We start from the raw sequence: 15,896 nt of genomic DNA, 5'->3' as shown, positions 1-15,896 counted from the left end.
GTTACAGAGAGAGAGGGAGAGGGGAGAGGGGAGAGGGAGCGAGGGAGCAAGGGAGCGAGGGAGCGAGGGAGCGAAGAGAAGAGAAGAGAAGAGAAGAGAAGAGAAGAGAAGAGAAGAGAAGAGAAGAGAAGGTCTTCCATTTGCCAGTCCACTCCCCCGAATGGCACAAACAGCCAGAGCTGCACCAGGCTGAAGCCAGGAAACAGGAGCTTCTTTCAGATTTCTCGCACGGATGCAGGGGTCCAAGCACTTGAGTCATCTTCCACTGCATTCCAGGTACACTATCAGGGAGCTGGATCGAAAGTGCAGCAGCCAGGACTATAAACGGGCACCAAATGGAATGCAAAGTTGGCCCCTCTTGTAGCTTTTTTCAAAATTATAGATTTATTTCTGGAGTTTCTACTCTGTTCTATTGGTCTACAAGTCAGTTTTTGTGCCAGTACCAGGCTGTTTTGACAATAATTGCCCTGTACTATGTCTAGAAATCAGGTACTGTGATGCCTCCAACTTTTTTTTTTTTTTAATAATGATTTATTTATTTTTTACTTGAGAGGAAAGGCAGAGAGAGAGAGGTCTTCCATTGATGGTTCACTCCCCAATTGGCCGCAACGGCCAGAGCTACGCCGATCTGAAGCCAGGAGCTTCTTCTGGGTCCCCCACGTGGGTTCAGGGGCCCAAGGACTTGGGCCATCCTCTACTGCTATCCCAGGTCACAGCAGAGAGCTAGATTGGAAGTGGAGCAGCCGGGATTAGAACCAACGCCCATATGGGATGCTGGCACTTCAGGCCAGGGCATTAACCCGCTGCGCCACAGCACCGGCTCCCCAACTTTGTTTTTATTGTATAAGGTTGCTTTAGCTATTCAGAGTCTCTTGTGTTTCCATATGAACTTTAGCAACATTTTTTCTAGATCTGAGAAGAATGTCATTGGTATTTTGATTGGGATTGCACTGAATCTGTAAATTGCTTTTGTAGTATGAACATTCTGATGATGTTGATTCTTCTAATCTATCAACATGGATGATTTTTCTATTTTTAAATGTCTGCTTCTATTTCTTTCTTTAGTATTTTAGAATTTTTATCACAGAGATCTTTGACATCTGTGGTTAAATTTATTCCAAGGTATTTGATTCTTTCTGGAGCTATTGTGAAAGGGACTGATCTTAAAATTTCTTTCTCAGCCATGACATTGTCTATGTATACAAAGGCTATTAATATTTTCTGTGCTAATTTTATATCTTGCCACTTTACCAAACTCTTTTATGAGTTCCAATATTATCTTAGTGGAGTCTTTGGGATCTCCTATATATAGGATTATGTCATCTGCAAATAGGGATAGTTTTATTTTCTCCTTTCAAATCTGTATCCCTTTGATTTCTTTTTCTTGCCTAATGACTCTAGATAAAGCTCCCAGGACTATATTTAATAGCAATGGTGAGAGTGGACATCCTTGTCTGGCTCCAGATCTTGGAGGGAATGCTTCTAGCTTTTCCCCATTCAACTGGTTGCTGGCTGTGGGTTTGCCATAAATTGCCAACTTACTTTTGACAAGGAGGTAAAATGAATTCCTGGAGCAAGGACAATCTCTTTAACAAATGGTGCTGGGAAAACTGGATCTCCATGTGCAGAAGTATGAAAATAGACACCTTCCTTACACCTTACACAAAAATCCACTCGAAAGGGGTCAAAGACCTAAATTTATGGCCTGATACCAACAAATTATTAGAGAACATTGGGGAAACTCTGCAAGACACTGGAATACACAAAGAGTTCTTGGAAAAGACCAAAGAATCCCATGTAATCAAAGCCAAAATTGACAACTGGATTATATCAATCTAAGAAGCTTCTGCACTGCAAAAGAAACATTAGCAAAGTGAAGAGGCAATTGAAACAATGTGAGAAATTATTTCAAACTATGTAACTGATAAAGGGTTATCATCCAGAATCCATAAAGAGCTCAAGAAATTCAACAACAACAAAACAATCCAGTTAAGAAATGGGCAAAGGATTTGAACAGGCATTTTTCAAGAGAGGAAATTCAAAGCCGGCGCCGCGGCTCACTAGGCTAATCCTCCGCCTTGCGGTGCCGACACACCGGGTTCTAGTCCCGGTTGGGGCACCGATCCTGTCCCGGTTGCTCCTCTTCCAGGCCAGCTCTCTGCTGTGGCCAGGGAGTGCAGTGGAGGATGGCCCAAGTGCTTGGGCCCTGCACCCCATGGGAGACCAGGAGAAGCACCTGGCTCCTGCCATCGGAACAGCGCGGTGTGCTGGATGCAGCGCGCCTACCGCGGCGGCCATTGGAGGGTGAACCAACGGCAAAAAGGAAGACCTTTCTCTCTGTCTCCCTCTACTGTCCAGTCTGCCTGTCAAAAATAAAAAAATTAGAAAAAAAAGAGAGGAAATTCAAATGGCCAACAGACATTTAAGAAAATGCTCAGGATCACTAGGCATCACAGAAGTGCAAATCAAAACCATGATGAGGTTTCACCTCATCCCAGTTAGAATGGCTCTCATACAGAAATCAACAAATGACAAATGCTATCGAGAATATGGGCAAAAAGGTACCCTGGTCCATAATTGGTAGGAATGTAAACTGGTTCAGCCACTGTGGAGGACAGTATGGGGATACTCCAGAAATCTGAATATAGACATACTATATGATACAGCCATCCCACTCCTGGAAATTTACCTAAACCAAAAGAAATCAGCATCTGAAAGAGTTATCTGTACCCCCATGTTCACTTCAGCACAATTCACAATAGTGTAAAATATGGAATCAACCCAGATGTCCATTTACTGTTGACTAGATAAAAAAGCTACTCTTCTTTTGCTCCAGCTCTCTGCTTATGGTGTGGGAAAACAGTTTAAGATGGCCCAAGTGCTTGGGCCTCTGCACCAGCATGTGAGACCTGGAAGGAGCTCCTGGCCCCTGGTTTTAGATCAACTCAGCTCCAGCTATGGTGGCCATTTGGGGAGTGAACTGGTAGATGGTACTGTGAACTTACCACAAATCTCAAATAAACTATCCAAAATTTAATGCTCTGATTGCATCTCAACTCTTAATAGTCTAAATTTAATTCTTTTAAAATCAAGGCAAAGGCTACAATTAAGTAACTTAATGGTTAGGATAATACAGTTCTGCATGAGTTTCCAAGTACCAGTGGACATTAAAACTTTTTTTTAAGTGTTGGCCACTGCATCTGAGTTAGTATGTTAGCATTTACGATGTTCAATGAGCTTTAAAGGTTCATTTTTAGTTATTGTGAGTTGATGATAATAATACTTTAGAAATTATATCATGCACTAGCATCTTTTCCAAAAGTTCCACCACTTTGTTCAAAAATAATGATGGGCTATAAAATTCCCAGACTGCTTTTTAAAATCAGTTTTTTTAAGATATTACACAATTATAAAGATGAAGTGCTGCCGGCGCCACAGCTCAATAGGGTAATCCTCCACCTTGCGGCGCCAGCACACCGGGTTCTAGTCCCGGTCGGGGCACCGGTCCTGTCCCGGTTGCCCCTCTTCCAGGCCAGCTTTCTGCTGTGGCCAGGGAGTGCAATGGAGGATGGCCCAAGTGCTTGGGCCCTGCACCTGCATGGGAGACCAGGATAAGCACCTGGCTCCTGCCATCAGATCAGCGTGGTGTGCCAGTCGCAGCGCACCGGCCGTGGCAGCCATTGGAGGGTGAACCAACTGCAAAAGGAAGACCTTTCTCTCTCTCACTGTCCACTCTGCCTGTCAAAAAAAAAAAAAAAAAAAAAAAAAAGATGAAGTGCTACTGTAGTGCATGAATTTTGATAATTTTTGACCTTAATGAATAGCCTGTGTATAAAGCAGTTTATCAGATATCAATAAAGAGTACAAAGGAAGTAGTAGCCATGGTTTAAATAGGAAAACCACAAACACATATAAATATAAATAATGAATATCTAATTTTTGTAACAAATGTGTTCTTCTGACTCAGTAATAATGTTTCAAAAGGAAGAAAAATGGGAGATTTATAATGTAGGTGAAACCAAGTGGAGCTATACAAATCTCCTGAAATACCATGAATTAGATGTTCTCTGAATTCCTCAAAACAGTCTTAAAAGGCCATCATTTAATCCTTTTTCTTTTAAAAAGGATGATCTAGTTTTCTTTTGCAACTGAATATTAGTGACTAAAATGATGCTAGCTCTTGTAAATCATGTGCTCTGCATGAAAGTAATCCAATCAGCATTAGAAAGAGCTCTGAAAGGAAATATTGCATAACTTAGTTGAGGTTTTGGGCTTTTTTTCTTTCATTCTTAAAACAGTCCAAAGTCCCCCACTCAGAGGTAATCCTGTTACAAATCACAAAAAGAAAGCAATGAGAATCAAGGTCAGAAGGTTTCAATTCTTGAATAATCACATATTTAATACATTAATACTGGCAATATTTGCAAATATTTCTATGTCAATAAAAATACTGAAATGTAATTAAACTTAAACTTTATTCTCAGAAATCATCATTCAGCCCCTGCGTGTGATGCTGGCATCCCACATGGGCATTGGTTTAAGGCCCAGTTGCTGCACTTTACATCCAGCTCTCTGCTAATGTACCTGGGAAAGCAGCAGGAAGATGGCCCAAGTTCTTGGGCCTCTGCACCCACATGGGAGACCTGCAAGAAGCTCCTGGCTCCTAGCATTGGCCTGGCCCAAACCCAGCTTTTTGGGCCATTTGAGGAGTAACCCAGATGATGATAGATATCTCTCTGTCTCCTCCTCCCACACCTCCCCAATCTCTCTAAGTTACTCTGCCTTTCAAATAAATAAATAAATTTTAGAAACGAAAAGAAACGAAAAGGAAAGAGAAGAGAAGAGAAGAGAAGAGAAGAGAAGAGAAGAGAAGAGAAGAGAGAAGAGGGGAGAGGGGAGAGGGGAGAGGGGAGAGGGGAGAGAGAGGAGGGGAGGGGAGGGGAGGGGAGGGGAGAGGAGAAGAAGAGGAAAGAAACCATCACTCCAGGTCCCATTGATTACTTCTGGCTTATACATACATAATAAGTCTATAATAAAGTTTCTAAGAGTATTTCTACAACTTACAGTAAGTCAGAATAACTAAACATTGGTCTTTTCAATAAGACTATTGGCTCCCACTTGATTCTAATAAGAATAAGATTTAACGATTCAGCTATAAAATATTTTTTCTTCATGCACAACATGCCTATCCTAATTTAATTTTCACTAAATTTCTTATTATTTTTATTTAAGAGGCAAGCAACATAGAGTGTATTCTCACCCGCTTTGGTTAAACCCCTAAATGTCCTCAACAATTAGGACTGAGCCAGGCTAAAGCTGGGAGCCAGGAACTCAATCCATGTTTTCCAAGTGAACGGCATGGAAAGTACCTGAGCCATCACCTGCTGCCTCCCAAGGTGCACATTAGCAGGAAGCTGCAATAGGAAATAGAGCCATGACTCAAATTCAGGTACTCTGATATGGAATGTGGGTATCTTAACCACTGGGCCAAATGCCAATCTCTATGTCCTATATTAAAAACTGTATTAAGGCCGGTGCCATGGCTCAACAGGCTAATCCTCCGCCTGCGGCGCTGGCACACCAGGTTCTAGTCCCGGTTGGGGCGCCGGATTCTGTCCCAGTTGCCCCTCTTCCAGGCCAGCTCTCTGCTGTGGCCCGGGAGTGCAGTGGAGGATGGCCTAAGTGCTTGGGCCCTGCACCCGCATGGGAGACCAGGAGAAGCACCTGGATCCTGGCTTCAGATCAGCAGCGCGCCGACAGCGGCGGCCATTGGAGGGTGAACCAATGGTAAAGGAAGACCTTTCTCTCTGTCTCTTTCTCTCTCACTGTCCACTCTGCCTGTCAAAAAAAAATTGTATTAAACATTTGATCTTACTAATTATTGTGTTTGATACACAGTGCATATAATATATAAAGATTAATAGCTACTTCTATGCCATGGGCCACAACATACCATTAGAGAGGCTAAATCTTTCCAATTTCTCTGATAAGAATTATGTATACAATTTATGTTTTCTGAAGACAGCAGATTCTGACAATTCTAATAACCAAGGAAAACTGCCATCTTTTAAATTAACTCAAGAAAATGATACAACATAAAATACAAGGCTACTTCAAAATGCTCATGAAAAAAATGAAATTAAAAGATAAGTTTGTGGGAAAAATGTTTGAAATCCATAATTTTTCATAATACACATTTTTGTGAACTTTTGGAAGACTCTTAATATGCATGGATTTCAAAAAAATTCTGTATCAAAAATATATTTTAATTTTATTGTCTAAGAATCTCTTGAAATACCCTCATATTCACCATAAAGTTTTGGTTAAACAGAAGTGCAACTAACAAAATTAGGTTTCCCACACCTGCATTCCAAAGGGAAAGCATGGCAATATGTTATTGCATAAAACTAGAGTACTTTAAAATTAAGAACCTTTGCTCATTATTTCAAAAGTCACTATTAAAATACTGGCAAGAAAATGGGAGAAAATATTTACAAATCATATATCTGACAAAAGACTTATATCTAAAATATATAAACAACTCTCAAAATTCAATAGAAATATAAATGCTTGAAGAGGCATGTCAATAAAGAAGATAAACAGTAAACAAATCAGTAAATGGAAAGTTTTCTACAAATTAGTAACCAGAGAAAATGGAAATTAAAACCAAAATGAAATACAACTGCAAACCTATTTAATATCTGAAATTTGAAAGACCAACCACAAGAAGTATTTATAAGGATATGGAGCAACTCACGTACATACTTGGTAAAACAATTTAGAATGAGAGTTGGGTATTTTCTTTAAAAGTTAAACATAAAACATACACTTAGCCATACTACCTAGCCATTCCAGTCCTAAGTGTTTAACCAAGAAAATTAAAGCATCTGCTTATACAATGACTTGCATATAAATGTTTATAACACCTTTGTTTAAAATAGAAACTAGGGGAGTGTCCAATCACAGGTAAATATATAAAGAAAATGTAGTATTATATCTACAAAGTACACCCATGGAAAAGGAACAAAACACTGACCAGCACAACATGAACAAATCCCAAAATCACTATGTGAAGTGAAAGAATCAAGACCATAAGAGAACACACTGCATGTTGCTATTGTATAAAATTTGAGAACATGGGCCGGCGCCGTGGCTTAACAGGCTGATCCTCCGCCTTGCAGCGCCGGCGCACCGGGTTCTAGTCCCGATTAGGGCGCCAGATTCTGTCCCGGTTGCCCCTCTTCCAGGCCAGCTCTCTGCTATGGCCCGGGAAGGCAGTGGAGGATGGCCCAGGTGCTTGGGCCCTGCACCTGCATGGGAGACCAGGAGAAGCACCTGGCTCCAAGCTTCGGATCAGCGCGATGAGCCGGCCGCAGCGGCCATTGGAGGGTGAACCAACGGCAAAAAGGAAGACCTTTCTCTCTGTCTCTCTCACTATCCACTCTGTCAAAAAAAAAAAAAAAAAAATTGAGAACATGTAAACTAATATATTAATCCCTCCTTTTCCATAGCCTGGCTTTCTGCAGTTTCAATTACATACACACAGAATCCAAAATATTTATATTCATCTAAATTATTGAGTCCACATTCACATAACTGCTATTGTTAGAACTGTTCTATTTTAGTATTAGCTACTGTTGTTAATCTCACATAGTTCCTATCTTACAAATTAAACTTTATTGTAGGTGTGTATGGTATAGAGAAAAATACAGTATATACAAGGCTCAGCACTATCCATGGTTTCAGGGATCCACTGGGGAGGAATACTTTATAAATGGACAGAAATAGACCAGTAGTTGTCATCCTGGAGATGGCTAAAAAACGGAAATCACAAAAAGGCAGTCGAGGGCTCTTGGAAATGACAGACGTGTGTATTATCTTGACTGAAGATATTTTCTGGTTATGCATGTGCTTCTGTATCATGTGTCAAATGTGTCAACTTATACTTTTAATGTGTTCAATTTATTATATGCCAAGTATACTTCATAAAGTTGTTCTTGAAAAGGAAGAAAGTTGTCATCATAAGTATTTATCTATGTCACCGAAATGTAAGCTACGTAAATAATTTTTTCATATGTTTAATTAGCTAAGTATCTTCAGTACTGGCACAAGTGATGCACTCAAAAATTATTTGATTAATGAATGACAAACACAAAACAAAATAGTACTATAAACCAAAAAGTACAGTGTGCATATAATAAAGGTATTAATAATTTCTGTAAAAAATACAGCTTGGTGTCCCTAATATTTCTATTAAGAAATACATAGGGGCCGGTGCTGTGGCGCAGTAGGCAAAGCTGCTGCCAGCAGTCCTGGAATCCCATATGGGTACTGGTTCAAGTCTTGGCTGGTACACTTCCGATCCAGCTCTCTGCTATAACCTGGGAAAGTGGTAGAAGACAGCCCAAGTCCTTGGGTCCCTGTGTTAGGAAAAGAGTACAGATTGGTGCCTCCTCACACAGGGCACTAAAAATGTTAGGAAAAGAGAGGAGGCAGAGTATGAACTTGCAGCCAGACCAAATTTATTCAGAGAAAATAAATCCACAGAGGTTGACCGCCACCATGCTCACAGACCAAACAGTAGGCAAGAGGCCCTGACCCCAGCAGGCTGGGTCCTTTTATATCTTAGGTGGGCTAGGGGTGGAGGTGGGGAGCAGTAGGTAAGGATGAGCTTCCCCATACTACTTCTTCAGGTTTGGCCCACTGGTTCCCAATCCTGGGGAAGAATGCAGGGAGTGGGGTGGGGAACAATACAGGGTGTGAGATGAAACTGATCTGAAAGAAAGCAGGGGTAACAAGAAACCTAAAATGGCTGAGGCTTATGTCCTTGTTCTATCACCCTGCACCCTTGTGGTAGACCTAGAGGAAGCTCCTGGCTCCTGGCTTTGGATTGGCCCAGCTCCGGCCATTATGTCCATTTGGAGATAAACCAGCAGATGGAAGATACCCCTCTCTCTCTTTCTGCCTCTGCCTCTCTGTAACTCCGCCTTTCAAATAAATAATTTATTTACTTGAATGATCCACTCAGTCACACTTTCTTACAATCTTGAAGACAAGTGTTAGTAATTCTATCATCTTCTTCCTTGTGATCTCCTGACTCCAAAGATCGTTAACTACTAGTAGTATCTGTAAGCATTGTACAACATCCAGATATTGTGGGGAGGAGGACAAAAACCAGACCACTGATGATTATTTAAAAAGAGTTACCTACCTAAAAATATTAGAAGAAGTAGTGATGTGTTGAAAGGAAAATAATGGAAGTCTATGATATTATAAAGAACATACGGACAAAGAGGTTCAAGAGAGGCTTAAATGAAATATGGCATGATTGATAATTGAAACTAACATACCTGAAAGATATATCTCTAACTCTCAAACTTGAGTTTTTTTAAAAACCCAGTTTGGAAGCTGACATTTGGGCTAGTGGTGACATCCTTTGCCTACATCCCTCCACTCTTAATTCTAGTCTTTTGTTAAAGGCAATTCTGGGAGGCCTAAGTAATTGAGTCCCTGCCACCCATGTGGGAACCTGGGTTGAATTCCTGGCTCCCAGCTTTGACATGGACCTAGCTCAGTATACTGTAGGATATGGGAAGTGTACCAATGGATGGGAGCTCTCTATTTACCTATCTGTGTCTCTCTGCCTCTCAAATAAGTAAAAAAGAAAAACAACAATAATAACAAAATGACAATGTCTGGTAACATTTGAGTTCTAGCCATAACAGTTTTGCATTTCTTATCTTCTTGCAACATATATCAATGAAAAATATGTAATTCATCTTACTAAATTTTCTTTTTCACCAACTTGAATACCAAGGAGCAATACCCACGTTGAAATCAAAACAAAAGCTTTTCACATACACTTAGAAAATGTTTAAATGTTCATAACTTTACAGGTGATCACCCAAAGAAAAAATCAACACAGAAATATCAAAGATAATTAAGAGATTACAATACATTCCATGCAAGATTTACAGAACACACATTCTTTCTATCAGCACATGCATCATTCTCTAGGACAGACCATATATTAGGCCACAAAAAGTCTCAAAATTTCACAAAATCAAAATCTTATCACTGGGGCCGGCGCTGTGACGTAGTGGGTAAAGCCACTGCCTGCAGTGCTGGCATCCCATATGGGTGCTGGTTTGAACCCCAGAAGCTCCACTACTGATCCAGCTCTCTGCTATGGCCTGGGAAAGCAGTACAAGATGACCCAAGTGCTTGGGCCCCTGCACCTGCGGGAGATACCTGGAAGAAGCTCCTGGCTCCTAGTTGTGGACTGGGCACAGCTCCGGCCATTGTGGCCAATTGGATAGTGAACCACCAGATGGAAGACCTCTCTCTCTCTGCCTCTCCTTCTCTCTGTGTGTAACTCTGACTTTCAAGTAAATAAATAAATCTTTTAAAAAAAATAAATAAATGTTCATAATTTTGTCCAATTAAAATGTAGAAGAATGAGTTTTAAGGAAAATAAATGGCATTTTAAACATATGAAAAGCTGTTAAAACTCATTAACAGTATTAAAAATTATATGTATATGCCATTCTCAGTAAATCAGCAATAATCAAGCAGAAAATATTTACTACCGGTGAACCTGTGGATAAACAGAAAATTATATACATTACTAGTAGGAGTGCAAAATAGTACAACACTTACAGAGGATAATTTGTTAATATCTATCAAAACTATAAATTATTTACTGTTTGATGCAGTAAGACCAAACCTAAAAGCATATCCTTCACATTATGTTTGCATGGATGCAAAACACCACATATACAACACTATTCATCACAGTCATTAAAAACATTTCAAGTTTACAAACTATGTTCTATACACACTTTAGAACCTTTATAGACATGATGAGATGCTCTCTGCATCACAATAACGAAAGACCTCCAGCCTATAACTCAGGAAGAATTGATAAGATATATAACAGCATATACAATATGCTAACTTTTACAAAAGAGGGAAATAAAAATGCATGTATGTGATATTTTCTTATTTAGGCTTAGAAATAGTAACAAGTCAAATTACTAAAGTAGTTATCTGACAAGAGATGTTAGAAGTAAACAGGAATAAAGATGGGGGAGTGAAGATTTTAGAAAATATTTCTTCACGTTGTATCTACTCAAAAAATACGTACAGGAACTCTTCCAATAACATTCTTCCTATGAACATCTATAAACATTTATTAAAGAATGAGACATGGTATAGTGAATTACTGAGGAAAAAAAATCAGTTTTTCTAACAATGAATTCTACTGAAGCACTGCATAAACAGTACAACCAACCTCACATTCCAGTCCAATGATTCAGCCTTTCAATAGGTCTTTATTTTCCTGTTTAAGGCCACTGACTGGAGGTATATATGTCTGGGGGAATGGGAGGGGCTACATAAAAAATAGAAATTACACAAACATGACATAAAAATAATATTTATTGAAAAGTCTAACATAAAGATTATCACCACTAATATTGTGAGATATTTCCCCAGAGTATTTGTTTATTCTCTGTCTTTTTTCATAGATTTTTCATAGTTTCATTGATATCTGGTGCCTAATACACTGGTACTAAATGTTAGATACACAGATGCTAAATTTTTGGAATATAATATCTAACATATAAATGTTATAGAACAATGTAGAAATTTCACAGATCACAAGCTAAAGAGAATATAAATGGCTTGATTCTTTCAATTATTCATTCAAAAATTTTTATCAGAACTTGTGATGTAATATATTATTATATATTGACTTAATTAGCCCATGTTAAAGACATATATCAAAACATGTTATATATAATAAATAAAACTTTTCAGAATTAAAAAAATTTTAAAAAGTGCATCAGTTACCTACTGTGTGCCAAGTACTCTGTTGTGCACTAAGGATACATGCAGTTCTACACAACAGTGACAGTATCCTTGCATTCACATTGCTTACAGTATGCAGCAGAGGTTCTCAATATTTTGCCCTCAGGACTCCTTCACAGGTTTACCTTTTGAGGACTAAAATTATCTGTGTCGGTAACAGCTTCCCAAATTCAGCATATTATATATAAAAGTTAATAATTTCTTAAAATATTTAACCTTTAAGAGTGAATATATTCACATTAAGATTCACTTTCAATTATCTATATACAGAAGATCAATTTAGTATATACTAAGTAAAGATTTCAACAGTTTGCACCCACACAGAAACACAAAGTGTAAAGTACTGTTTGAGTACTACTTGAATGGAATGGGAGAGGGAGCGGGAGATGGGAGGGTTGCAAGTGGGAGGGAAGTTATGGGGGGGAAAGCCACTGTAATCCAAAAGCTGTACTTTGGAAATTTATATTTATTAAATAAAAGTTAAAAAAAAAGAGTGAATATATATTATATATTAGCATGAGTAAGATCTTTTAAATAAAAACAATACTTCTAAAACAAAGCTTAGTGAGAAGAGTACCATTCTTGTAATTCCATTTTTACAATTTTTAACAATGCCTGGGTGAAAAGGAAAAATCTTGATTTTCCTATCTGCTATTACTACTCAATCTTACAATATGTTGTTTAGCTGACAGTATCTAAAGAACAAAAATAGCTCCACACAGATATGCAGTTGGAAGAGGAAGGACTACTTTAGTAGTCATCAGATAACTAAAAAAATTTTTTAATATTATACCAAAGTTCTCTGCAATCGATAGTTTCTCAGTTAGTTTCCATGTAGACCCTGAAAAATCTTGTTTCAATCATACAAGGACTTTATGCATATATTCCACTTTATGACACAGAATACTTAACATAGAAAAACATCAACACATATATGACATTAGTGCAACAAGTTTGCAGAAAAGTAGAATTAAAATGTAAGTTCTTTTTTTAAAGATTTATTTAGGTATTTGAAAGGCAGAATGAGAATGAGAATGAAAATGAGAGAGAGATCTTCCATCTACAGGTTCACTAACCAATAGCTAGGGCCAAAAGAGGCCAAAGCCAGTCAGGAACTCCATCCAGGTCTCATACATGGGTAGCAGAATCTCAAGTAGCCGAACGATCATCAGCAGAGAATTGGATCAGAAGTGGAATTGCCAACACTCAAACCAGCACTCAGTGGCTTAACCTGCTGTGCCATAATGCCTGCCTTTCCAAGTTATTTTGATACAAAAAATTTTTAAATCATAAATATTAGAGGTCTATAATAAGTCCATTACAATATACACTAAAAATTCCTGGATTTCTAAAATTTCAGCATAAAATAAACTTATCCTTTAATTCTATTTTTCCATGATTTTGTTTCAGTACCCTCAAATGCGTGCCACCACAAACCTTTACAGTCAAAGTTCAACGCAAGGAAACTGCCACTTCTCCATACCAGACCTCAATCCCCAATATGTAGAGGAGAAACTTCTAGGCTGACTTCTGTCACTATTACCATAAAATCAACAGCTGAGCAGGGAGAGATTGCTCCCTCAGGGTAGAGGTGATGGGAGTCTCTTGCTTAAAGCCACTGGTGGCATTCTGGGGGCATGAGACCCTCCTCACTATGAGACTCATGACTAAAGACTAAGCAGGAATAATTTCATGAGTTTAAAGTTGACAAGTTAACTAGAGCAGTGGAACATTACAAGATATTTACTATTATAGTATGCCATCAATGCATGAAACTAATTAAATAATTACATAAAACAGATTTCTTGGTAACCAGGAGACAATTACTATACAATTTCTACACTGATAAGATTAAACAAAGAACCAACATCCATATAACCAACATATGACATTAGCGTTCATGAATCATAATACATTATTTTACAGATGATGATTTTAGCCTAAATTTTATTACTAAATGTTTAATGGAATTAAGAATGAAATTGTGGGCCGGCGCCGTGGCTGTTAAGGCTAATCCTCCACCTTGCGGCGCTGGCACACTGGGTTCTAGTCCCAGTTGGGGCGCCAGATTCTATCCCGGTTGCCCCTCTCCCAGGCCAGCTCTCTGCTATGGCCCAGGAAGGCAGTGGAGGATGGCCCAAGTCCTTGGGCCCTGCACCTGCATGGGAGACCAGGAGAAGCACCTGGCTCCTGGCTTCAGATCAGCGCAATGCGCCGGCCGCAGCGGCCACTGGAGGGTGAACCAACGGCAAAAAGGAAGACCTTTGTCTCTGTCTCTCTCACTATCCACTCTGCCTGTCAAAAAAAAAAAAAAAAAAAAAGAATGAAATTGTTTATTTCACATCCAACTCAAGCTCTCACTCTCCAGAGCAGTTTTAGAGCTAGAGAAAGGAAACAATGTTTTCAACTGATTAATTTTGCAACTGAGGTAACAGAATCAGCTCTGACTCTCTAAAGCCCAATGTTTGCTGTACCTTTTAGGTTTGCTGTAAATTTTCTGAAACATCTTTCTTTCCTTTTCCATATAAGGTTTTGTTCCGACCCAGGTTCATGACTTTCAAAGTTATACAACTTACTATTAATAAAAATGACTATTCAGCAACTGAATAATTTCACCCCCAATGTGAAAACTCCAGTCTCCAAAATAATCCAACCAGGAAGTTTCTTACTCCAACCATAATAGAAACTGCAGTATATACCAATATCAACTCAAATCATCCAAGAAAAATCCTCCTTTTGTATTTATTTAAGCAGTATCTACACTGGTATATATAGCAACCACATTTCCTTGACTAAACCCCAGGTCACATGACCTGAGGCAAATAACTCTTCCCAACTCAGATGCATTTATAAATATTTGAGAATATAAATAACAAGCTATATAATCCTTTGTTAACTTGAAAAGATTAATATTATATCCAATTAAGGTTATCCTAAAAAATGAAAATCTCTAAGAATCTTCCAAAAAAAAAAAAAAATTTTCCCAAACTAATCTAGAAATCCTCGGACAAATCACTAGCTTTGCTGAGGAAGGAAAATGGCTTATCCACAGCATCTAACAACAGCCATAGCTAAGTATCTTGTCAACATTTCACACTACTTGTCACCTTCAGTTATTTGCCAAAAGTGAGAGATTATGCTACTGCTTAAAAGAGGTCTAAAATATGGCATATCTTCAACCTCAGGACACCACACCTAACTTGAATTAATGACAAAGATGGTGCCCACCAACAGTGGGTACACATGTGAGGAAAAGCTCCTTCCTGTTTAGTGCTTGTAAAGTTAACTATTATTAAATGTACAGCTGGCAAAGGAATAGAAGCTGACATCTTGATAGAAACATTCCTTTAGCATTTTCCTACTAAATTAAAAAAATTGTTGACAAATAATTTGCTTTACTTAAACCAAAGCTAGATACATTTTAGGAGGAAAATACCACAGATTATCCCTAGAGGTAAATTCTGGATACAGTGTTATACAACCTCAGTATCTTTTATAGGTAGGAAAGAATAAGACAAAAAAAAAAAAAAAATCTAAAAAACTAAGTTCTTCATGATACTCCTCCAAAGACATTCAACATTTCTAAGTTTTATATAAAATGCATATTTTACAATGAATCTGCATGTCAATAAACTATACTAATATGTCATCAACTATAAGCTTTTGGTAAAAAGCCTAATATCTTGCTGATGGGTCTTAGCTATGCTCATCATAACTTTTCTTAATAATCTGTAGACAAGGTTTGATTACCAAAATGTTTCAGAGAAATGACTGAGCATGTTAAGAATTAGATACTATTATGTTATAATTAAGATATAATGACTAAACATTTCAAAAGAAATCAAAAATGGCTACATATTTTTCCTGTATTTTAGAATAAGTATATTCAGGAACACATACCTGATATAGGAGGGTTTTCTGAGGCAAAGGGGGAGATCGTTCTTCATACATAGGAGGTGGCTTATGTGTGGGTGGAAGGTCAATCCTGCATTAAAAAGGGTTGGATAAGGTGACTGTGAAATTCA

At 38.4% G+C, this 15,896-nt stretch overlaps 1 protein-coding gene across 1 annotated transcript in view; it reads right to left on the bottom strand.

Moving 5' to 3' along the window:
* NECTIN3 (nectin cell adhesion molecule 3) overlaps positions 1–15,896 on the bottom strand; it is a 148,558-nt gene that overhangs the window by 45,878 nt on the left and 86,784 nt on the right. Inside the window, exon 7 of the mRNA XM_062207874.1 lies at positions 15,772–15,856. Coding sequence (XP_062063858.1) covers positions 15,772–15,856 — 85 coding nt within the window. The remainder of the gene's footprint in view (positions 1–15,771; positions 15,857–15,896) is intronic.

The sequence above is a fragment of the Lepus europaeus genome, chromosome 2 (assembly GCF_033115175.1).
Source record: "Lepus europaeus isolate LE1 chromosome 2, mLepTim1.pri, whole genome shotgun sequence".
In the NCBI taxonomy this organism is placed as follows: domain Eukaryota; kingdom Metazoa; phylum Chordata; class Mammalia; order Lagomorpha; family Leporidae; genus Lepus; species Lepus europaeus.
This window is presented reverse-complemented; position numbering and strand designations above follow the sequence as displayed.